The 23251-nt window shown below is 51.4% G+C and overlaps 6 protein-coding genes across 6 annotated transcripts; 3 read left to right on the top strand and 3 right to left on the bottom strand.

Moving 5' to 3' along the window:
- Positions 1 to 125: 125 nt before the first annotated feature.
- On the bottom strand, positions 126 to 2074 carry BO97DRAFT_402733 (arylsulfotransferase family protein). The gene is made up of 2 exons (XM_025694576.1): positions 968 to 2074; positions 126 to 905 (listed from the first exon to the last, which is right to left on the bottom strand). The coding sequence occupies exons 1-2, from the start codon at positions 1781 to 1783 to the stop codon at positions 225 to 227; spliced, it is 1497 nt and encodes a 498-aa protein (XP_025555450.1). The 5' UTR covers positions 1784 to 2074; the 3' UTR covers positions 126 to 224.
- A 1502-nt stretch (positions 2075 to 3576) lies between these two features.
- BO97DRAFT_130009 (putative isoamyl alcohol oxidase) lies at positions 3577 to 5787 on the bottom strand. Its single transcript, XM_025690044.1, has 3 exons — positions 5209 to 5787; positions 4929 to 5129; positions 3577 to 4874 (listed from the first exon to the last, which is right to left on the bottom strand). The coding sequence occupies exons 1-3, from the start codon at positions 5460 to 5462 to the stop codon at positions 3632 to 3634; spliced, it is 1698 nt and encodes a 565-aa protein (XP_025555451.1). The 5' UTR covers positions 5463 to 5787; the 3' UTR covers positions 3577 to 3631.
- A 1353-nt stretch (positions 5788 to 7140) lies between these two features.
- Positions 7141 to 8666, top strand: BO97DRAFT_467672 (uncharacterized protein). The gene is made up of 4 exons (XM_025699670.1): positions 7141 to 7446; positions 7518 to 7890; positions 7945 to 8062; positions 8115 to 8666. Exons 1-4 carry the CDS (start codon positions 7291 to 7293, stop codon positions 8533 to 8535), a joined length of 1068 nt encoding a protein of 355 aa, XP_025555452.1. The 5' UTR covers positions 7141 to 7290; the 3' UTR covers positions 8536 to 8666.
- Positions 8667 to 11349: 2683 nt separating this feature from the next.
- On the top strand, positions 11350 to 13022 carry BO97DRAFT_431206 (putative MFS sugar transporter; the record flags this gene model as incomplete). Its single annotated transcript, XM_025697482.1, has 3 exons — positions 11350 to 11443; positions 11508 to 12778; positions 12864 to 13022. The coding sequence occupies 3 exons, from the start codon at positions 11350 to 11352 to the stop codon at positions 13020 to 13022; spliced, it is 1524 nt and encodes a 507-aa protein (XP_025555453.1).
- Positions 13023 to 15743: 2721 nt separating this feature from the next.
- On the top strand, positions 15744 to 16750 carry BO97DRAFT_431207 (RTA1 domain-containing protein; the record flags this gene model as incomplete). Its single annotated transcript, XM_025697483.1, has 3 exons — positions 15744 to 15891; positions 15966 to 16214; positions 16311 to 16750. 3 exons carry the CDS (start codon positions 15744 to 15746, stop codon positions 16748 to 16750), a joined length of 837 nt encoding a protein of 278 aa, XP_025555454.1.
- A 1730-nt stretch (positions 16751 to 18480) lies between these two features.
- Positions 18481 to 22761, bottom strand: BO97DRAFT_361040 (WD40 repeat-like protein; the record flags this gene model as incomplete). The annotated part of the gene is made up of 3 exons (XM_025692389.1): positions 22112 to 22761; positions 20040 to 22040; positions 18481 to 19980 (listed from the first exon to the last, which is right to left on the bottom strand). Coding segments are annotated over exons 1-3 (4089 nt in total), but the record flags the coding sequence as incomplete, so codon positions are not given.
- Positions 22762 to 23251: the final 490 nt, after the last annotated feature.

Genomic DNA, 23251 nt, shown 5'->3' on the forward strand with positions numbered 1-23251 from the left:
TATACTTAGTGTCAACCAATACATACGGAAAGCTACAGGGTCAAAGAGTTCATTAGATAGCAAGATCTAGAAGCAAGAATAAGCCCAAGAAAAGCCACCGGGAGTAGTCTAGTAAATTGATGTAGCCAGTCAAAGCCGTGATCTGTACAAGGTGTACGGTTAAGTATATACAAGAAACCCATGCATCTGCACTCCAGGTGCTACACGGCAAGTGCCACCGCTAACTATACATACGTCACGGCAGACATCCCCAGAGGAATGTTACCCTGTCGCGCCACCACACGCAGATAACTGGTCCTCAACCCATTCAGTTGTACCGACGTCTCAAAGCCCTCCCGCTGGACACTCTTCACGAACGTCTCCTCCCCGTCCGTTGCCACCGAGTAGATCGCCCAGTTGTCATACTCTGTGGCCCCGTTCCAGCTCATATGCACCATCGCCGTATCGTCCGTCGTGCGGATCGCCACCAGCGCCGGCGGCCAGAACGGCGTCGCCTTCCACTGGCACTTGAACCCGCGGTACGAAGCCACCGCGTTGTCCTCGCCAAACTGCGCCGTCATGACCTCGCGGCCATGCGCATCGTACTCCTTGATCCGCGCGATCGATCCATACCCCAACACCACATGCCCCGTCTCCGGGCTGAGCAGCTGGTAACTGCCCTGGCTGACGCTGTGGACCACATCTTTGGAGTCGGACAGTGTGCGCAGGGTCGACACCTTGTGGTTGACCAGATCGACGTAGAAGTTCAGGCCGGTCGTCGCCGCCACCGTCTCCGTCGGCGTGTTGGCGTTGTTGAACAGACTCAGGACCATGCCCTCCTGCGTCTGGTTATAGACGCGAATGTCATGTTGCCACGAAAAGACCGCATTGTCGTCGATCTCGAAATTGCCGGTGTTCTTCTCACCCTGGAAACCATTGTCAGACCTGCACCACCACAAAAAGGCACCAGATGACCAAAACAACTTACACTGAGTCGCCACATCACCGAGCCATTGTTGTGAATATAGAACCCAGACCAGTAGTGACGCAACGAGATGATGTACCCATCATCCATGAGCTCAACGGAGTTGATATGATACGCATCCCACGGCTTTTCCTGCGTTCCGTACTCAGCCCCCAGCCCTTGCTTGGAGGTCTCCAAGGGGATTTCCGTTAGGTGGTCCAGCGCACTCCACGAATAGACAATCTCATTGGTGGCGATGTCGATCTCGAAGAACATGCCGTCGAGCATGTAGTCGTCGGGACCGCCGCCGATGGCCGACAGGTCGTGCTGCGTGACGTTGTAGGCGGTCACCAGCAGGGTATTGCGATCGGTGATATGGCTCTCGTGGAGATCGATGTACGAGTCGAGCGGTTCGCCGTAGGGCGACACGAACGCACCCCCCAGGGTCACCGTGTAGATCTCTCGGTAGGTGTTGTCGAGGATGTGCACCGTGCCGTACCCGAAGCCCAGGTCTGTCATGTTGCCCGCCCAGAAGGTGATGACGTCCTCGTTGAACAGCCGCTGCACCCGGAAGTTGGCCGTCACCTCCTGCGGGCCCTCGTACACCAGCTGGCCCGCCTCGTCGTAGATCAGCGCCGCCGTGCCCAGCTCCTGGTTGCCCCGCGGCCCAATGAAGATGTATCCCGGGTCTGTCTGGCCCGACTTGGTGACCTTGAGTTGAGGGGGGAGAAACGGGCCTGTGCGGAAGGCGGCATAGGGGAAGTTGTCGGCGGCTGTGGGGGTTGCGTGAAGCAGTAGCAGCAGCAGCGCACTGCAGGCGAGGAATAGTTGGTGAAACATGCTCGGAGGGGAAGTGAAGTCGTGCATGACGGGCGTGATCAATCTATCATAAACAGAACGTGGTATATAGTTCTAGCGTAGGCATTCGGGGGTAAAGGAGCGCGTCCCCGGATACTAGGCGGAGGAAGGGAGGGCGACTTCCTGAAGATGAGGAAGTGAACAACGACAAGGGTCAGCTGTAAAGAAGACAGCGACGTTCAGACAGGGAAAAAATCATAATAAGAAGCGGAGAGGGGAAAGTGAAGCAGGGCGCAATTAAAGACGAGACGTAGGCGAGAGAGGATCCGTGACAGAAGCCGTAAGGATGGGGACTGAGGATTGCATTGAGTGGGCACAATTTCCCCTTCACTGGGCAATTCGTCTAACCTTCCTGGGCGGTGATGCTTTTTGCCTGTTCGGGCAGGCGGAGAGCCGCTCCAGCCCCCTTGATTGGTGGCTGATTGATAGCGGACGCGCAATGGATTGTCCACTTCGTCGCCCTTTTCTCCATTTCAGCCAAATGAGGCTGATCTTCCCTGCGCCTGGACTCTAGATTGTCAGAGTGATGGCTCAGTCACGCCTGCATGCTCTTCCCAGCTGACGCACTACGTGTTTAGGATTTGCTTCGGTGAAAGAAATCGCCGCATGTATGGGAAAACAATTGATTTGACGTGAATAGAACCTCACTCCTGTACCACCTGGCAGACTGGCAGAGTCCTACAATAACTTAATCCTCAATAGGACAATGAGGCTGCTGTATGTCTTGGATGTCAGAACCTTATTCTGTCGATGTCTCAGTCTTCATTAATCAAAACATGGCGTATCTGTTCCTCCACTGAATCTCCACAACCGGGACAGCCTTACTGAATTCCTTATAACGCCCTCAAAATCATCGGAATACTCCACACATACTCTATGGGTGGCTCAGATCCATACCATGCTTTCTTCTAAATGATCGAGAGCTGTCTGCGCCATGGTCTCCGCTCGACGATAAAGCATGCCTTTGGCCGGCAGTGGAACATGCGATCGCCTCCAGCTACAGGAAACGAGCACTTTGCACCCCATAGAAGGGTCATCGATGTTGTTTGACGCATCAGCGCCCGGCTGCAATCCTTCTCCTGCTGCTGCGCTGTGTCCCAGTTCTATATATCCACCTAAGTTCATATCCTTCCCTCTTTCCCTCAACCACTGCACCGCCCGGTGCAAGTCCAGACCCAGCCTGACATCCCACGACACTGAATCCTCATTTGCAATACGCCACCATAGACTCGATCGATGTCTCACTACAGGCAAGCAAGAATCAATCTTCTCCTCAGCCCTACAGGCCCGTACAGAATAGGCAGCGAAAGACGATCCCTGCCCCGTCTACCCTTGGAAACAAGTAAATGTAACATGGCTTTTTGGAGCCTGCTTCATCCTGCTGTGGAGATGGACGCCTGCTGAAACTAGTTCAACATATTATCCGTTTGCCTGTGAGAAAAACCGAAGTTCTTTGTCGGAACTGTCGGGGATTATAAGCTGGACCTCGAGTCAATGATAGGATACTGATTGAATACAGTCTATTTCGAGAGAAGCAATATGTATCTGTTTATCGGCATCGGAAGCAAGCTTTTGTTTTCGTGATCATCTCTAAACCTGTCTGCATCACCAGCATCAAGTTCTCTATCTATACTAGCCCTGCGCTCCGGCTTGTTCAGTAAGCCAAAAGTGACACTAAACCAAATCACAAGCAGATTCCTAAGGGTGGACTTCCGCAATCAAGTTCAGGAAAATTAATTAATCTATGAGTTCACATCTATCATGATATATACATCCAAGAATCACCCATCAAAAAGTAGTCCCTAACATATACACAAAAGAAAACATCAATCAAGCCTTGCACATACGGCCCGACTCCGACACCGTCCAGTAATCACTACCCACACCCTTGAGGACGTAGAACAGGTGGTCCGGATCATACTTGTTCTTGATCTGAGACAGCTTGGCGTAGTTGGAGCCGAAGAAGGTCTCCTGCCAGTTCAGCTGGTTGAAGTCGGCCTCGTTCTGGTAGGCGCCGGCGCCGGGGGTGGCGGCCTCGAGCTGGGGCACAACCTGGTGGGTCATCTTGTACTGCTCCTCGAGCATCTGCTCCCACGGGGCGGTCTCGTTCCAACCGGCTCCAATTTGCATGGTCACGGCAGCCTTGCGCCACTCGGGGAAGATAGCGTTGGCCACGTCGTTGGAGCTGGTCACGTTCAAGCCAACGCCGACGGCGATGATGCCCTGGCCGGTGATGTTGCGGAGGGCGGACACCAAGGGCTTCACGTCGGTGTCCAGAACGGAACGGGGGATCAGGCGGCCACCGTAGTTGAAGGTGCCGACATCCAGGTTGCCGTAGGGAAGAGGACCCATGTACTTCTCGTAGTGGTCGTAATACGAAGTGTACTCCGTGTAGGAGACAGAATAGGTGATGCCAAGGTCGGTCAGGGCAGAGAGGAAGGGGGCAAGGATGGTCTTGACCTCGGTGGTGGTCTTGTTGAAAGCAGTAAGAGGGTTGATCAGGAAGATGCTGCTAGTCATCTCATAGATGACCGTGGTGCCAGCGTCGATCATGGCAGGCAACAGCTCGTGGAAGCGAGCGACAGCCTCGAAGAAAACCTCCGTCGTGACGTTGGCGGCGGTGAACTGGAGACCGGCGCCGGAAATAGTGGCATCAGGGTAGGCCTTCACGGTGACGGACAGAACGACACCATAGTTACCGGCACCACCACCGCTGAGAGCCCAGTAGAGGTCGGTGTTGCTGGTGCGGGAGGCCGTGATGACCTCACCGGCAGCGGTAACCACCTCGAAAGACAGCGACTGATCGGCTCCCAGGCCGAACGAGGTGCTGAGGGCGGAGTGACCACCACCCTGGAGGTAACCACCAGCCAGACCGACGGTGGGGCACTCACCACCGACCACGACGTGGCCGTTGGCGTGGACGGCCTCAAGAACCTGGAAACCCATCACACCGCTACCCAGCTTGTAGGCAGGGCCGCTGTAGGTGGAATCAGACCAGTCGACGTACTCGATGTTGTTTAGGTGGTGAGTCCAGATGGACAGAGCACCGGCACCGGTGGAACGACCAAGGTAGCTAAGCCTGCTGTTAGCCGTGCATCATGTCGTCTAGATGTACAGAGAAACTCACTCATGGCCAGTGTTACGGATCACGAGACGGATGTTGTTGGACTTGGCGAAGTTGATGGCGGCAACAACCTCCTCGCTAGACGAGACGTCGACTGCGTAGCTCACGTAGTTGCCAAGCAAGCAGGGCTTGGACTCCGCGGTGAACGGGTCGCAGCTCTGGTTGGCAAAGTAGGTTTGCATGACGGAGCTCGAGGTGTCCATGCTGAACAACGAATCCCATTAGTAATCTGAATGTGGCAAGGGGCGCCCATAAAATCAGGGGAGGGTGTAGATAAGCTTACTGGGTCTGCGGGTGGTACCAGTTGCTTTGCAGATCCTTGCACGCGGCGGCATCATAGTTGGGGGCATGGCAAGGAGTACCAACGGGAACAGTAGCAACCAAGCGACCGTTCACCGTGCTATTCAGCGCATCCCAGCTGGAGGTCGAGGGCCAGCAGCTATCACCGGGCAGGCAGTGGCAATCACCGGAGTTGGTGGCGGAGACCGTAGAGGTGAGAGCTGCAGTGGCAGCTGCCAAAGCCCACGAAGCCTTCATTGTGTAGAGAAAGAGTGGGAGATTTGAGAGAGAATTGTCTGGGAGGCAAAACGAAGTCTGGTATGGGAGAAGTCGTACTTTATACTCCCCGTTCGTGAGGACGAAGCGGATAGAGCGTATCGCGATCCATCAAATGGGCTGGACTGTGAAGCAGGCCATATCGGAGATTTACCCAAAGGGCGTTTAGTTCAAGGGGGACGGACAGTGGGGAGGATCCGTGGTGCGATGCAGCCGTTAGATTAATGACCAGGCAGCGACAGAGCAGGAGAAGAGATTTAGACTAAGTTAGTCAAACCATTTGGAACCAAGAGTGGGAGGTGGTTAGTAAACCAGGTTGGAGTCTAGAGTAAACTAAGAGTACTACAGTAGGTAAGGACCAGAACTCGGCAATCCAGGAAGTTGGACCAATCATTCCAGAAATGACACTAAGCCTAAGCTGGAGTAGATCGGGATGACTAAGTGGTGCCACAATCGGTGCGGTGGAGAATCCAGGAAGGTTGCATCCACAAATTCTTCTCCATCTCTCTCTCTGCCTTCCGAGTCATTCTCTCACTGACCTCTTTCACACTTCCAAGGAGCCATTGGTTGCAGAATCCACTCTCCGATGCCTCCGCTGCCTTCCAAGACCTGCCATTGGTAACTTGACACATTTGGCTTTACACCAGCCCACCTGAAGCCAGACTGGCTGAGTATCATTGGTGGTTGCCGGCTAGGGCTCGTCTTCCACATCCGGCTGGCCCGCGGGCTTGACTTTGATCCAGTTTGATCCGTTTCAATCCGAAAGCCCTTGAATATCGGTTACGGCACCCGCATTGGGCAAGGCACCTGTCTCATGCTAGACCACGGCCACCAGCTTCTCAGCGCCAGGACCTTCTCAGCACGTTCAGGGGACACAGGACTCGTGGAAAATCATGCCCATAATAGCCCTACTATTGATATGCTCCCATCTGGGCCACGTACTCACGGACCTCGGACTGACGAGCGAAAAACCCAAGTGAAAAATAAAAGAGGAGTCACCGAGGTGTCTGCCTGCGTGCTGCCACCTTACTCGACTTCGACCCACCTCCTCGTACCCTTCCAGACTTCTACGTGGACCCAGCATTCGACGCTGTCGCTGTCGTCTGAGCGCTTGGGGCAAGGGATCATCCAGACTGGAGGCCGACATTGCAGATCGAACACATCGACTAAGAGACTTAGAGTACAGTTAGTAGACAACGGCGCCCTAAAGATAGACTAGAACGCCGTCATTTGCGCATGGTCTCTGGCCTCAATGCCATGTGGTACTGATGATCGTTCCTGCAGGGGGGGAGGTTAAAGTTCTCATTCCCTCGTGGCGACGGTTTCCACAAGCGTCACGCTAACCCAGAAGCCCAGAGCCGATACTATCGAAATAACCGAAGCTGGCCTGCCCAGTGACCGGACCAAGCAGCCGATTGGGGAAGCGATCGTATCGCTGGGCTGGGCTTGCAGCTGCCATGCCTGAGTTACATTGGCTGCATCGGAGGAATTGAACTCTGAAATTGGAGGAAGAACGTAAAATTCGATCTTGGTGCTCGCCAATGTGCGCCACGGTTCTCGGGCAGTGCCTGTCCCAAACTATCTTAATCTCTGCCATGCCCAATGGCTGCTGCTGGCTGCTGCCACTGCAAGTGCTTCTGTTGCTTGCTGCTTGCTTGACTCGCCAAGTAATCATTTGACACTCGACAGGGCCACAAACCGTATTTCCCCTAGATCCGGAAGCTTAACGAACGGCAACCGAACCTAGATATATCTACCTGGGACCTGCCACTGGAACAATGAAATTTGCCAGGATGTGCTCTCCGTCAAGATGAGTTCCGACAGTTCTTCGAATACCGGCCCGTCCCTGATGAGTGGCCTCTGGGCGGCTGTCGGCATCACCACTTTCATCCTCATTCTCCGCATCGTTGCTAAGATCAAGATTCGGCATTTTCGCATTGACGATGTGCTGATGATTGCGGCGCTGGTATGTCCTTCTCCTTGCCGCATTCGCCTCTCTATTATTTTACCTCTAACGCCATGTCCGTCTCGGTGTAGATTCTGACCCTCTCTTCCATGGGACTTTTGACCCATTCCGTGCAGCATGGCTTCGGCAAAGACCTCGAGACCCTGGACAGACCTGATCTGGAAGCTGTGTTGAAAGACATCGCCATTCAAGTACCACTCGTTACCTTCAGCACCGGCATGGCCCGCTCCTCGTTCGTCCTCTATTTGCTGGGGATTCTCGGTGGGAAAAAACCATACCAGATTGCGTTATGGACAGCCATGATGCTGCAGCTTGTCTGCAATATCATTGCTGCCGTTCTACCGCTCAGCATTTGTCGCAATGTCAAAGCGTTATGGATTCCTGGGACTAAGACAACCTGCGGCAATACTGTCGCGGTGATCCATTTTGCTTATTTCCAGTCTTGTATGTACCTGATCCTCTGCACATTATCGTCGGAGTCGGGGCTGATGAATCTAGCGATCAACACCGTGACCGATCTATTCCTGGCAGTCTTCCCCACGGTGATTTTCTGGAACCTGAATTTGAAGCTCCGCATCAAGCTCAGTTTGATTGTCTTACTGAGTTTGGGTATTGTGTAAGTTGGGACTCTATCGTTTGATCGGCTCGCGCTAATACTGCACCAATAGGGCTATGATCGCGTCCATCATCAAGACCACCAAGCTCGACCAAGTCCCTAGTGTGACCAATGTTGGCGCGTCGGGAGGAGTGGAACTAATTCGCTGGGGTTACACCGAGAACTTGATCATCATCATGACCTCGTCTATCCCTTGTATCCGACCACTCTTGATATCCTCTGTGAGGAAATTTTCCAGCAATGCGAAGTCTCGCTCCTACGAGCTCACTGGGCCCCTTAGCGGCAATAAAGGCAATACGAGAAATGGCACTTCACAATCACGGAATCTGGAACGGAGGGATGATGATGCCGACAGTGTCGAGCAGATCCTGCGCGATGCCTACCAGCAGAATTCGGCGATGGAGGCCGGCCATGGTATTACAAAACAAGTCGAAATCTCAGTGATGTCCGACGATTCGTCTTTCCGGCGATAACCAGATCTACTTTGGAGCGACCATTCACTCTTTTGGAATATTTTTCTTTGTCCTTCCTTTATTTCTTTGGATCATGTCTTCCCTCTCCTGCACATGTGGGACATATAGAGTACTATATTGATGACGACGGGTGCGACTGTCATGGTCGGCAGTCAATGACTATACTTAATGGATTTAGATTTACAGCTGGGATACATCAATACACCTAAGGCATCAACGTTTCGGTGGTTGTTTGCCGTTCGTCGACCCTCAAAATTGAGCTGGTGATGGCAGCGGGATTGGCTGAAAGCCACCCCCCACAGGGCCATTTCCCAAGACAGGTGACATGCACCCGATGCCCTGAAAAAGTAGATGTCTCAGGGATGAACCGTGGTTCGGCCAGCGGTCTATTTGAGCGTGGAACCGTGGAGGGAGATAGGATGGAAGGGCGTGCGATCAACGGCACAGCGGCGTAGCGGCCCCTCCACCCGACCTGGTTAAACTTTTTACACGGTGGCCACTGCGTCAACATCCCCAAACCCGACACCGGCCCATGCCTGCCTGTTTGGTGTTGTGTGTCCGTCACTGCTACGGCGGACTCGACCACGTCCTGAATTTGGGGTTTGCGGAGGATGGGCCCTTTCTTGTCTCCTGTGCCTTGTTTATCTGCGTGATCGGCCTTTCTGGGTTTAATGGGAGCTGAGTCCGGCGATCTCAAGTCCCCGCAGGGCTAGAAGCAATCATAGAAAAGTAAAATTAAAAATGAAAAACAAAACAGTGATCGAGGTTATCGAGATTGAGTTTGCGCCAAGTGGTAAAGGGAAAAGGCATCCGCCTCACAGTTTTCTGTCCGGTGAATCGAAGCGTCTCTGGAAATGGACGGAAGCAAAGAAGCGTCCTGAGTCGAAATTCAACCAGAGAAGCACCTACCCGACTCTTCTGATCGGCTGGATACGACGAGATAAGACTGGGAACCCATGTGGTTGTGACGATCTCCGGGGAGCACAGCACACTCCAAGCCGCCGTTCTCGCTCCACGGTTTCTTCAATTTTGGGTTCCGGACCACATTCTTAATCTGTTCTGGTTCGCACGCGTGATCGATGGCGAAGAGATGAATCGAAGTTGGATTTGTTTTTGTTTCGGATGTTAGGTCATTCGCGCGCATATCAGTCCTCCGGGTCGGAATTCCCGGCCATCTCGAAAACGAGTCATGATGGATTCTGAACCGAGAGCCATTGTTCAGGGTGTATTGTTTATTTGGTGGCCCGGGTTCAGTTTCTCTTTTCACTTCGGTCGTATTGTTCCTGAACTCTGGCATCCAGTCGGCGAGCGATTGAGTAATAGTTATGTCTTGTGCTGCCAGAGCTACTAGGCCATCAATAGTAGTGCAGTGATCGCTCTAAGGTCCTGCGCTGTGTTGAACTGTTCCTGTTTGGCTCACCCTTTGCTCTTGTCGACAACGTCGGCGTCGTGTTGGTCTTAGGATCTTGCGGCCTAGACCCCAATGATGCTATTCTCAGCGGTGGAGCCCGGACTATACTCTTATGCCGTCGGACAAACTTGGTGCGCTTCACGTTGGTGCCTCTCGTGCTGCAGGAAATAAATTAATAATAAGCTTGGCTAGACTCATATTCTGTTCCCTCGGAGGGTAGAATATTGGACTAGCTTGTCTCTGCTGGATACCGACTGACGGCCTTGAACTAGTCTGGATGGGCTTCGGGTCCGAGTGAGACTCCGAGGAAGTTCGTTCCTTACCCCTGAGCCGAGGCAATGCGGCATTGTGTCTTATGCCTCAGGCATGAAAGTTTGTCATGTGAATTAACTCGTCGTTTTCGGAAAGAGGGGGTGCCAATAGATAGAGGAGTGTTCTTTTATGGTTACTCCTACCTCTGCGCAGTGATCGTTCCTCGTCCTGAACTTATACTTGTCCTGGTACTGTACATGATAATCACTCTGTTATATTACTTTTCTGTTCCTGGGTTGCAGTGAAGCTTCAATCAGGCCACCAGACATCGGCTTATGCATACTACTACTAGTAAGTTACTCATAGTACTACATCAGATTATATCCACTTCAGCTGACTCCAGCCTTCAGCCCCAATCCCACCAATGATATGCATCTCCCATGTCGATCCCTTCATCTTGTTTGCGGGGGTATCGATCGCGATCATGGATCTTTTCTGATACCAGCAACCCGGGCCAAATATGTGTACTATGATAGCTAGACTCTGGCTTGGAAGTTTCGTGAGCGAGAAACCCAACCTCAAATGCCATCAGCCACAATTCGTCACCATCTCACCACCCACCGACACATCTTGCCAAGACGCTTCATTGCAACCATCAAGATGGCAATCACGTCATCGACCCCCAGATCTTGCCCATCTAGAACCAACCGCCAGCCTAGAGTCGAGCGCATCAAGACTTCGTTATCTACAGTACTAGCTGGCAGCTTTCACACTAGAGCTGCGTCTCTATGACTTAAGAGCGGGGAACACAGCAGACAATTTCTGGTCAGACAGGTCGCACACAGGGGCTTTCCCGCACTGACGCCGCATGGGCTGTTATCCTGATTGCACAACCGACAGGGAGCATTTGGGAGCAACTCAATTCTAAATGGACGGATCTTCAACCTGACATCTTTGCCCAAGCTAGCTCTGGCGCGAGGAACGCGCAAGCGGTAATCACGTAGTGACAGGGATATAGAGATTCCTACTAGCTCCTCTGCCGCTCCAGCGGGTTAAATATCACTGCTGTTCTTGCGCTGTTTGCTTGCCATCTTTGTCTCAGATCTCCTTTGACAGCGCGCTATTCTCTGGCCGGTGATTAAGCTATCACTATGGGTCGAAAGCTTGGTCTCTTCCGGGCTATCTGCCTGGTGTCAGCCAGTTGCATGGGCTCATTTGCCTTCGCCTTTGACACCGGCGTCATCAGTGGGTGATACCATGCGCAATATCGCTACCATGTTCTCAAATGCTTATATGATTCCTTCATCAGGCGGCGTTCTCACATTGTCCTCATTTCAGAGGGATTTCAGATACACTGCGGCTGAGAAGACCTCGGTCAACTCCAACGCCGTCTCTATCCTGCAAGCAGGCGCCTTCTTCGGTTGCTTTTTCACGACTCCCATCGCTAAATACCTCGGTCGGCGACTTGGACTCATTGTAAGCTCGCTAGTATTTACTGTGGGAACCATTCTGCAGGTCGTCAACTCCCACACGCTGGGTACCTTTTATACTGGTCGAGTGATTGCGGGTTTTGGGATCGGAGCTGCCACGGTGTTGATTCCAGTCTATGCGGCAGAGATGTCTCCTAAAGAGTTCCGGGGTCGGCTTGGTGCCTGTTTCCAGCTTTTCTTTACATTAGGAGTGATGATCGCGTATTGGGTGACATATGCCGTATCCAAGGACCAGCCGTCTGCGACAAAACAATGGCAGATCGCGCTGGGCCTGCAACTGCTGCCTTCCTCGGTGCTTCTGGTTGGGATGCTAGCTGTCAAGGAGAGTGCGCGATGGCTTGCGTCTAAAGGAAGGATCAACCAAGCGCGCGAATCGCTGAAATGGGTCCGCGGGGGCGAGGAGACTGAAGAGCTTCAGAAAGAGTTCGACGAGATCCTTGCCGGAATTGCCGAGGAGGCCCGCATTAAGGAAGGCTTTACGTTCCGCGAACTGCTCATCCCAGCCAACCGATACCGCTTGTTCATCGCCTTCACCATTCAGCTCGCCGCTCAACTGACAGGCAACACGTCTCTGGCGTACTACGCCACGCAGATCTTCTCAGCGGTGGGCGCCGGCAACTCCAGCAAGCTCGTAACCGGCTTCTTTGGGCTTGTCAAAGTGGTCGGCGTGTGTGTCTTTCAGCTCTTCGTCCTCGACCGCGTCGGCCGACGCTGGCCGTTCATGGTCGGCGCCGCAGCCATGGGTTCGTTCATGCTCATCATCGCCTGTGTGCTGGCCACCCATCCAACCAATTCCTCGGCGACCCACGCGAGCCCCGCCGGCATCGCCATGATCCTTATGACCTACTGCGAAGCCTTCAGCTACAACATGTCGTGGGGCCCGCTCCCCTGGCTCTACGTCGGGGAAATATTCAGCAGCCGCATGCGTGAGATTGGAGTGACTGTCGGCGCGGCGTCACAGTGGCTGTTCAACTTCATGATGTCGCAGATCACCCCGCATGCGATCGACAATATCGGGTGGCGCATGTTCCTCATGTTTGCGATCTTCAACTACGCGGTGATGATATACGCGTATGTGTTTTTGAAAGAGGTATGTTCCATGCTTTTTCTTGCTGTTGCGGGGTGGGGTTCTCGCGCGTCAGGCTCACCTGCTAATTGAAATTTTCGGGGACTAGACTTCGCAGTACTCGTTGGAGGAAATGCAGAATGTTTTTGGTGGGAATAGCCATACATGTGATAAAATCGTGGAGACGGGTGAGAAGGGTCAGGACGCTGGGGATGTACCTGGGGAAGCTAGTAGGCAGACCCAAAACACTGCGCCCAAGGAGGGATGAGTCGTGTTTACATAGCAATGCGGTGCTGTCAGGTACGCGGTCATGGATCAGCTTACACATGACTTAAGTTATAATGAGGAAGACACTGGCAATCGGAACAATACAAACAAGAAACCAACTGCATAGATCTTATTCACAGTCCTGGCTCAGCGCTTAATGCCCTGGATAAATCATTATAGACCCAATCGATCCCAATCAAGCAGTCTGACTGCCTCAGAAAGTGACAATGTAGAAATTCGGTGACGAAAGCCTTTCCGTCCTCGAGAAATAGGTAATTGGTACCTTACACAGTACACAAACCTGCGGTTAGACTACTTGTCTTCCTCATGCGATACATACTGTACGTTCTGAGCAGCTCCTCGTTCGAGTCTCAATGCATCCGCTCTCCAGTTAGAAGAAAAAACACTCTCTACCCCGGCTACAGGCCAAGTAGAAACAACCAGCCCAGTAAAGACCCAACATGACACCCACTATCCTTCACCTATAATCCCTGTCTGTAAACCACCGGCTCCATTAAGCGTTCCGGGGGAGAACCCCCGGACCCCCCTTTTCTTTCAGCTTCCTGGCCACCTCAATCCTATATAAACTTTGATAAAGTATCCGGGGGAGAACCCCCGGACCCCCCTTCCTTTCAACTTCCTGGAACCTCAATTCTGGTACCAGAAGAGAACCCAGCACCCCTCAACCTAGCCCCAGGGCAGGACTAATGCCCCCCGCTCGCCAAGGCAAATCCCTGCGCAGCACTCACCTCCGCCCGCGCAGACCGGATCGTATCCCCGGCCGCAGGCTGCGGCCCCAAATGGAACGCCGCAGGCTGATTCTTGGCGGTCGCGCACGCCGTCTCATCGCACGCGATGTATTCCTCGCTGCCCGCGTTCTGGATCGTATGGGCGCCGCTGCCACTGCTGCTCTCGACGGGGCGACGATCCAGGTCTCCCACGGCCCGGCGCGGGTGTCGTCCAGGATCAGCACGTGTCCGTTCGGGGGCGCCTTGAGCCAGGGCCCGGAGTTGGTTGTTGAGGTTATTTGGTATTGGGCTGCGTTGACTATGATTACTGTTGTTGTCATTGCTGCGATTAGTAGGGATGTGGTTGGTTTCATTGTTTTGGTTTGGCTTTGGGGATTGGGAGGGGTTGAGTTGTGGAATACTTGGATGGGCTGGTGCTGAAGGGTGGTTATACTGTATTCATGTTCGGTGTTAGGGGTGTTCTTGAATGGGGGTTGAGGCAGGGCTCGCTGGGTGGTGTCTTTCCTATTTGGGGTTGATGAGTCATTGTTCTTCTTTGTTTTAGTTTCCTTACTGTCTGTAGGTCAAGCTTATGGGAGAACCTAATCTGTGGTCTGTGGCTTGAGTATGTGGGTGCTGGGGGGCTGAAAGGAGGGGGGTTCCGGGGGTTCTCCCCGGGGACGCTTATCTCTGGTTATAGGGTTGAGGTGCCAGGAAGCTGAAAGAAAAGGGGGGTCCGGGGGTTCTCCCCCGGGACGTTATAATAGTACCTGTGATTGGGATGACTTCTCCGTGTAGGCTGCATGGAACAGCAACTTGATTATTACAGCTGGATCTGTGGATGGGTTGTCAGTGCAGTGTCGAAGACCCACTCCTGTATGTGCACAAGCTTATTTATTAGTGACCAATAGGATATGCGGATTAAGTCCCGCATTCTATTTCCAGAACATGGCCCGGTGCGCCGGGTGGGGTTGGACCGTTCCCTCGGGTCTTGTTTCTCTCCGAGTGCAAGGTGCTGGCAAGTGTCGAAGGTAAATTTATCTGTCTGCACTTTCGCGTACAAAATTGCATGAAGTTTCCTAATTAACCCTAAGTCCGCTTTGTCGCTTTTGTATCTATTGGCTCATAATGGGTATACTAATGACGTTCATAGTAGTCGACCATCATACACTATTATACTCTTGTCTTGACAGTCCGATTCAACATTTGCTGATGGTATATTCTTCTTTGTTAAAATGGTTGATTAGCAGTTCGATAATAAGCTGGGGAATAAATTGCAGCAGAGCGCTTGTACTAGTACAAAGTAAGCTCCGGGATGCGTGATTAGGACGGTGCCACCGGCTGGTGGCATTGGGGAATGGACGGTAGGCGTGCGAGTCGACCTACTCATCTTGTTGTTCCGGATGTAGCCCTCTCTTAAATACAAAAGGAGCTCACCAGAGGGCTGAAAGGGTTTGTTGTTAATTAATCTAGTCGATAGGGTCTGGAACCCACTAAATCTGGTTCAATCCTGAATAGTGTGGGGAGATTGAGAGGGTGGGTCTCGTTCTCGTACGCATAACCTTTTACGGAGAATTGTTTCTGTTTTGAGAAATCTACCTAATTGAAAACAACTGAGTTGCTCATTTGATTCAGAGGGGGGACCATGGTCAGCCACAATGCAGCAAGAAGACCGCGTTTTCATTCGGTCGCACATATTTGCCATGCCTGCTTGGGTCGGTCGTACTTCGTACAGGGGACCAACCTGAGCGTGCGAGGTGGTTATGGTCCTCTGGATTCAGACGTTTGCTTGGCTGGCTACTAATTCCGTCAATCTGGTTCCACCTCCGATGTCTTTGAAAACAGTTGCAGAGCATTAGGGAGCATCGTGCATTATAAGTAAAGGCCGACTTCCTTGCCGCACAGTTGACAACCCTGCCTTCCACTCCACCAGTACAATTCGAAGCACGATTGCCCTCATTCAAATACCAGCAACAGAACAAAAGCTCATTGCAATGGGATACCAATATTACCACTACAACCCTTCCCCGAGCGCCGCAATCCCGTTCGCAGCCCTCTTCGGGTTGACAGCCGTCGTTCACATATGGCAAACCGTCCGCGCCCGAACATGGTATCTAATCCCCTTCATCATCGGAAGTATATGTATGTTCTCTGCTCATTCATACCAAGCGAACCATTCCAGAAAACACGCTGACAAAGTATCCATCCCTCCACAGTTGAAGCGACCGGCTACCTCTGCCGATACATCAGCGCGACCGAAACGCCCGACTGGACGATGAAGCCCTACGTGGGCCAGCAACTGCTCATCCTCCTGGGGCCATCGCTCTTCGCCGCCTCGATCTACATGTTATTGGGACGGATTATCCGCGTGCTGAACGCCGGCTCCATCTCCCCAATCCGGCCGACATGGCTCACCAAGATCTTCGTCACCGGCGACGTGATTTCCTTCCTACTCCAAAGCGGAGGTATGTACATACGCCCCCTTCTCTCCATCCTGTCGATTGATCGCAACATATCTTCAAACTCAATCAGCGCGGAAAACTAAAGAATAAACAAAAAAGGGGGCGGAATGCAAGCCAGCGCCAAAGACGCCAACCAAGCCCAGCTGGGCGAACACATGATCCTGGGCGGCCTCTTCGTGCAGATCCTCTTCTTCGGCATTTTTATGATCGTCTCGGTGATTTTCCACCGGCGGATGCTGAAAACGCCCCTACACCACGTGGGCTCGGCGCCGGTCCCCTGGAATAAATACCTGAAGGTTCTCTATGTTGTTAGTTTGCTCATCTTGATCCGGTCGCTGTACCGCGTGGCGGAGTATATTCAGGGGAAGAGCGGGTTTCTGCAGAGCAAGGAGATTTTTATTTATCTGCTAGATGCGGCGTTGATGTTGACGTGCTGCGCCATCTTCAATGTCTGGCATCCGAGTGATGTCGTCTCCGGGAGACAGGCCCTGTATAAACAGCCTGAGGATCTGGAGATGTTGAATGGTGGGTATCGGTAGACGTTTTAGGGATAGAAACGAGGCGGTTTTCAGGGGATATGTAATGATGGCTGGAAGATCTCTGTACATATTTGATATCAGGAGATAGTGTATCGAGAAAGAGCTGGCTTGAATGTGCTCAATGCAGACTAAGACCACAGTGCGAGAGGAGCGAGTAAGTATAGGGCGAGGGCTCGGCTGCCAGACTGCTATGTATATATATTTCGGCAAGATAATTCTCGCCAGCGATCCCACGAATCGACTGCTGGATATGAGGTAGCTCAAGAGGGATTCACGAGTCGAAAGAGATCTCTCGGAGCCGACTAGCCACAACCCTACACCTAAGCCCTTTTACGCAATCAAGAATAAAAGAAATGGACCCAATGCACTCCATGTGCTAGAGGTAACCGCGCGACAATTGTAGCTTTGAACATAACCCAGCGAGCTTTCGCTGAATGATTCTTCGCCAACTTTTCTTTCGATTAGGAAAGATATAACAAGAAGATGGGTCGCAGTGTATTTGGTCATGAGTGGCATGTGCTAGCTTGTAAGCGTGCTTAATCCCCCACTGCTTCTCAGTCGGTGATCCTTCGGGGTATCTCACTTAGTAGGGAGGGCATGAAGGCCATACCCCCCAATTTCCTCAATTGAATTAGACTCTTCGCTAGAGACAACCTTGATAGGCTCACACCGGAGTATTGTGATTGACACGATCGGGCCGGGCCGTGTCTTTCTGTGCTCCTAGGAGAACCACAGCGATGCAAGTGGCGAGCAGATGCTATGGGCACTTCGCTATCCAGTCCCTTGCAGTAAGACTATCGTATATAACAAAGCTTCGACTTCGGGACTTTGTCTAGGGATATAATCCTCTGGAAGACGATCCAGCACAGACTGGAGCATGTCTAGATCTAGATATCCGGACTATCGGTTGAAGCATAGCCCAGTCTATATAGCTCCAACAGTATGAAACAGAACAAGAAGATATACCGAAAAATTCAGGCCTTCCAACATCAGACCTCATACTAGCCCGCAAGAGTCTGCTAAAACAAAAGGGAAACGTAGTACCAGAGAATAACGACAAACGCCAGACCGAAAAACACACGACATATCAAGCCAGACAGAAGAGGCCCCTTTTCTTCGTGGAGATCGGGAAACTTTACATCCAGTTTGTTGGTAGTCGGAGGCAGGGATATATGCGGGGACATGGGCGTTATCTCAGACGAGGTGCCAAAAAACAGAGGTCGACCCGAAGCACAGAAAATGACAAATCCATCGGCAGTGCAGTGGAAATCTCTTATATCTTTTGGCTGATACTCTTTTGGCAGCCGAAGAACCCGCTTATCTCTCCATGAAACCCACCAGTTCCAGTTGTGACCAAGGGAATAGTCAATGTGAGGACGACTGGATTGCGATTTGAGAAGATCGAGCTTTCCCTGTGCATCCAACGTCTCGAGCCACTGAGATTCTCTCACATTCCAGACCAATACTTTCGGAGGCCAGGCACCTTCTTTGAACATGAAAAGATAGTCACCATTCAATGAAAAAGCGACCGAGGCAGTCATGTACCAAGAGTATAGATCATCTTCGAATGGGTGGATGTGAGCCAGTAAAACACCTTTCTGGTTCCAGATCCGGACTCTGAAAAATTGCAGATCATATTGGGCGTGACGACGGGGCAGTTGTACAAGGGCAAAGTTGCCACCAGCAGAAGTCTCGATGGAGCATAAAGAACCATCATACTCGTCAGGTGCGTCGAGGGTGGTGAGGCATGAGCCATGGCAATCCCATATCTTGAACGTGCGATCCCTCGAAAAAGATAAAAGTTTTCCATCAGCAAAGAATGCAAGCCTGTGAATCCTGTCTTCGTGTCCAGTTAGATGTTGAGGAACGTCCCCGCTGGGGTTCAAAACTAAGATTAAGTTATTCTTTGATGCTGCAGCGGCAATGCGGCCATCATGACAGAATGCAACACTGTGAGTTTCCCATGAATCATCATTTTCCAAGGTCCTTATGCAAGTACCGTCTTGATTCCAAACTTTGATGGCGTCCCTCGACCTCGATATCAATTGCCCCGAGGGAGACATGCTCGTACAGCCGTAATAGTAAGTTCTATCATGGCGGTCAAATACCTGGGTCTGTCCACTTGGGTCCCATATCTTCACATCTCCTTCCAAACCAACCGAAATAATCTGATCGTTGTGAGAGACAGCCAAAAACATGATTGAACTTGTATGACATTGAAGAGTTTTAAGAAGCATTCCGCCGGCTTCCCATATCTTAATAGAGTGATCTCCCCTCGAACTGGAGACAAGGCTTTTGTTTGACAGAAACGCGACCGAGTACACTTCGCTTGAATGCCCTTGAAGAGCTTGGAGACAAATGCCACTCTTGGAGCTCCACGTCTGAATGTATCCATTCGCGAGTCCAACCGCGAGTATCTCGCCATCGAATGAGTAGGTGACCGAGCTAACCATATCAGAATGTTCTAAAGTCATTGCACAGCTTTGCAACTCAGGATTCCAGATTCTGACTGTTTGGTCACAGGACCCAGAGGCAACCATGCCACGGGGAGATAGTGCAATGGAGGTAATCCGGTCCGAATGTCCGTAAAAAGTGCTGAGAAGCTCGTCGCGCGGATCTCTTATCTTGACGACAGATTCTCCGTACAATGCATACACGATTCTGCCATCAGGAAAAAGAGCAAGGGCCTCGAGTAGCTCAGTTTCATGCCTAGAGGTATGGACACACGTACCACTAATGCTGTCCCATCTCTGAAAAGTACCTTTTGAGGAGGCGGACACCAATGACCCATCCGATGAAATTGCAACATGGGTAATATCCTGCTCAGAAAATAATGTCTTCAGTTGCCGGCCACTATCTGCCTCGAATATTATGATGGATCCAATATGTATGACTCCTGCAGCTCTTACGCCATTACATGCCAGAGAACCATGAAATCCAAGTGTGCCCATATAAGAGGTATGAATGCAGGCGTCCCAACTATCCCCAGTTGTCGGGGCTTGCGTGATCCAGCTCGGCTCTTCATGCCTGAAGAGCTTCCGAGTGAGGCTGTGGCGGGGAGCAAAAACGAGGGCAGAAAAATAGATTTGTAACGGACATTCTTGAATCAGGATTTGGTTGAACATAATGAATCGATGGAAGTCCCGTGCAAGTTGCAGGATCTCAGTTCTAGAGACAGGTGATCGGTAGAAAGGTCGGAGAAAACGTGGCTTAAGATTAGGGGTGTGCCTCTGCAATGCCATTCTAGGATAAGCTGAGCACTAAAAGCAGCAATAGATACTGTACTTACCGAGAGCAACCCAACAAGCTTCCTGACGGCCACCAAGGCAACAGGAGAACTTTGCATCAGACTCAAAGCCTCAAGCCAGTGTAGAAAATGGAGCCTCAGAAAGCTATGAATAGCGCCATCATCACATAGACCGACTTGTTCATGTCCAATCTCTATTTTCTCCAGGTGATCGACCCAGAATGTACATGAATAACGAAGAGAACTCAACGGGTCTGGAATGGGTGTCTTGACATCTTCGATCTGAATTCCGGGGTCATTCAACTCATATATATCCCTTCGTAAGGCAGCCATGTTCTTGACAGATTGTGAGACAATGAAGCCGTTCCCTGCAGAATGTCCATCTGGGAAAATCTTCGACAAGATATGCGATGTGGCTTTCTTCTCAGGTGTGGAGCTAAGCATAGCAGGGTCTTGAACAAGGTAATCTTTAGCAGACTGATGTATGAACGATACCATATGTTCATCTTCTTTCACGACGAATAAGCCACACTGTCTGACAACTCGTTCAGGATAAGCCATGGAATCAATCCCAGCAAGTGCCTCCAACTCTGATAGATTCAGAGGACGGAATGCGGTGACCATTGTCAAGAACATCCGCTTGTAGACGTCGAAATTATCAGACTGGTCTTCCTCCACATTCTTCAGCATCAGTGTGTAAATGCCAGGCAGGCCTGCGGGCATACACTGCAGACGCGAGAGAAGCTGGTTGGCATGTTCACATTTCCGAAGCTGCTTGATAACCAAAGCTACCCACAAAAAGGTCCCATTGGCTTTATCGTGGAGCTCAATTGAAAGGCGTTCTAGAATGCCTCGTAGTTCCCCCTCTCGGAAACGTGATTTGTCTGCATTCCCAAATCTTCTCACATGCACATTCCTCAATTCAGAGACTTTCTTATCAATGTAAGCGTGGATAGCCCGAGAGACGGAACTGGCATTCACTTCGAGGGATACTCGGGAGTTAGGTGTCAAGTCACCTAATCGTTCGCAGATAGAGTTCTCGTTTCGGCTCGACAGAACCCACTTCACTTTGGCATTGGTCGATGTTTCCAGAACAACATCAAGAAGTAGCGGCAAGTCCGATTTGCACTCATCAAGTGCGTCGACGATTAGGTAGGTTCTTGTAAAGTCCTTGTCTTGCAGCATGGCGGAGAAGACCTTTTTAAGAGTGTGGAAAGCGCGCGGGCCCTCGAAAATCTCCCGGCCTGCATCCTCAAAGTCTTTCTTAAGATGTTCAATAAGTGAGCTTTTCTGGCATATCAGCATCCAAATGAGGCCCCGGAGAACAGACGTGGCTGTGTTGAGTCGGTTGTCCGTTCCACGACAGAAGAAGTATGAGAGATTCGGCTCATCGAGGTGCGTCTTTAGCTGCTCCCTGAGGTCCTGCACGATCCCCATGAGCAGCATGGTCTTCCCTTTCCCAGCATCTCCATTAATCCAGAGAATTCTCTTTGCGTTGTCGAGATGCCAGTCCATGAGCTCTTTGTACTGCTCCGTCTCAAGCACCCACTGGTAGCACTCGAGGAGCAATGTGTCCTTCTGCTGCTGGAGTGACTCCGCCTCCGCCTCCATGTTTGCCACGTAGCACGCTCTCTTGATTTCACTTTCCTTCTCAGATAGCTTAATGTCAACAAGCTTCCCGGTATATGAAGCTCCTTGTCTGATACCAAACATATCCATAGCGGCTTGTACAGATTTCTCATTCTTATCGATATCTTCTAGGCTTCCCGCCCAGTTATTTACCTTGAAGAGGTTTCTCGCCAAGATGGAAGCGCTATGGCGATTCCTGACGCAGATAGTCTTGACCATGTATTCCAGAAGAGTCTGGTAGAGTTTCAGGATTTTCTCAGCCAGTTCGCTTCGAAGACCAGCAAGTTTCTCATCGATTCTCGAGTCCTGCTGACGAACGAGAATTGCAAGATTGGAGTACCACTTCATCCTGAATATCACGTCCGCGATGCCATCTTGACTTGCTTTTGCCTCGTTCAGAGGATTTAGCAAGAGCTATTGAACATATTAGCTCACTGAGAGGCAAGATATGAAACCAAGATTTTTAGGGAAACTGTCAAGCTTACTTCAAGGGCAAAGCATAGGCCACTCCAAATCAAGGCACCAATGGGCACAGAATTCAGGCTCAGATCAATTGCGGACTTGAGAGATAGAACTATATTGATAGCCGTGCCCATCTTTCCCCTGGCCCCAGCATGCTTCTCCATTTTGCTCAAAGTACCCTGCAGAAGGCGATCCATCTGTGACCGCCTACGGTCTCGATCTTGGCTAATGACATCCTTACCAGAAGAGCTCCCTGTGTCCGGGAAGCCCCCCAGTTGCACCGAGAGTATTTGCTCATAGTGTTCAAGCAACTCAGGCTGATCGGATTTCAGTCGATCGTAAGCATAATCCCAGTATTGCGAGGGAGGAATATCGATGGCGGCAATCGAATGGTCCGAGGCCACCTTGACGCTCTGTGCTACAGATGACGATAGATCGATCGAAGAAGCAGGACTTGACACAGGAGGATGTGTCAAAGTATGCGTCCTCCCAGTGGCAATTGGCTCACTACTGACTGAGACTGAGCTGGCATCATCATCCGTCCGTGACCTCGATTTGCCGGAAGTTCGAAAACGGTTCAGAAGATCGCGTCGCCTCTGTCTCTCAGGCATCTTGAGTCAGATGGCTGAAAGATGAAGCGATAGAGACTCTTCCCTTGTGTTGAAAAGGTTCGGGGATGGAATGGGATGGTCAGGCTGAAGCGCCAGCCACGCGCCGTGCCGATCGCGCGTCGGCAAATGGTTGAACTGGTTGGTGCCTACCGTATGCCTGAGATAGCCCACCAATCACTGAATGGACCACACATGTCGGCTGAAAGGCTGAGGGACTGGTAAAGCTGAATGCTGTGGGTCAATAATCTATGTCTGCGAAGATTCCCCCATCACGACTGTACTGCACATTTTCATGAGATTGATTAGCATAACAGATTCATTTATAGTCAACCATAGACTTCGTGGCTTCTGTGCGGCCCGCGGTGGAGTTGAACCAGCGGGATGACCGCACTGACCATTTGTCTATGTATAAGCACCTCTTAGGTTGGCTTGTATTCTCGGTATCAGGAAGTATTAATCAGTACAAGAAAAGAGTCTGAGAAAGAAGAATCCGGTAAGTGAGATCAAAGAACCTTGGAGGGGTAAGACATTGGTTAAGAGAAGAAGAGAAGA

The sequence above is a fragment of the Aspergillus homomorphus genome (genome assembly GCF_003184865.1).
Source record: "Aspergillus homomorphus CBS 101889 unplaced genomic scaffold BO97scaffold_3, whole genome shotgun sequence".
Lineage (NCBI taxonomy): Eukaryota > Fungi > Ascomycota > Eurotiomycetes > Eurotiales > Aspergillaceae > Aspergillus > Aspergillus homomorphus.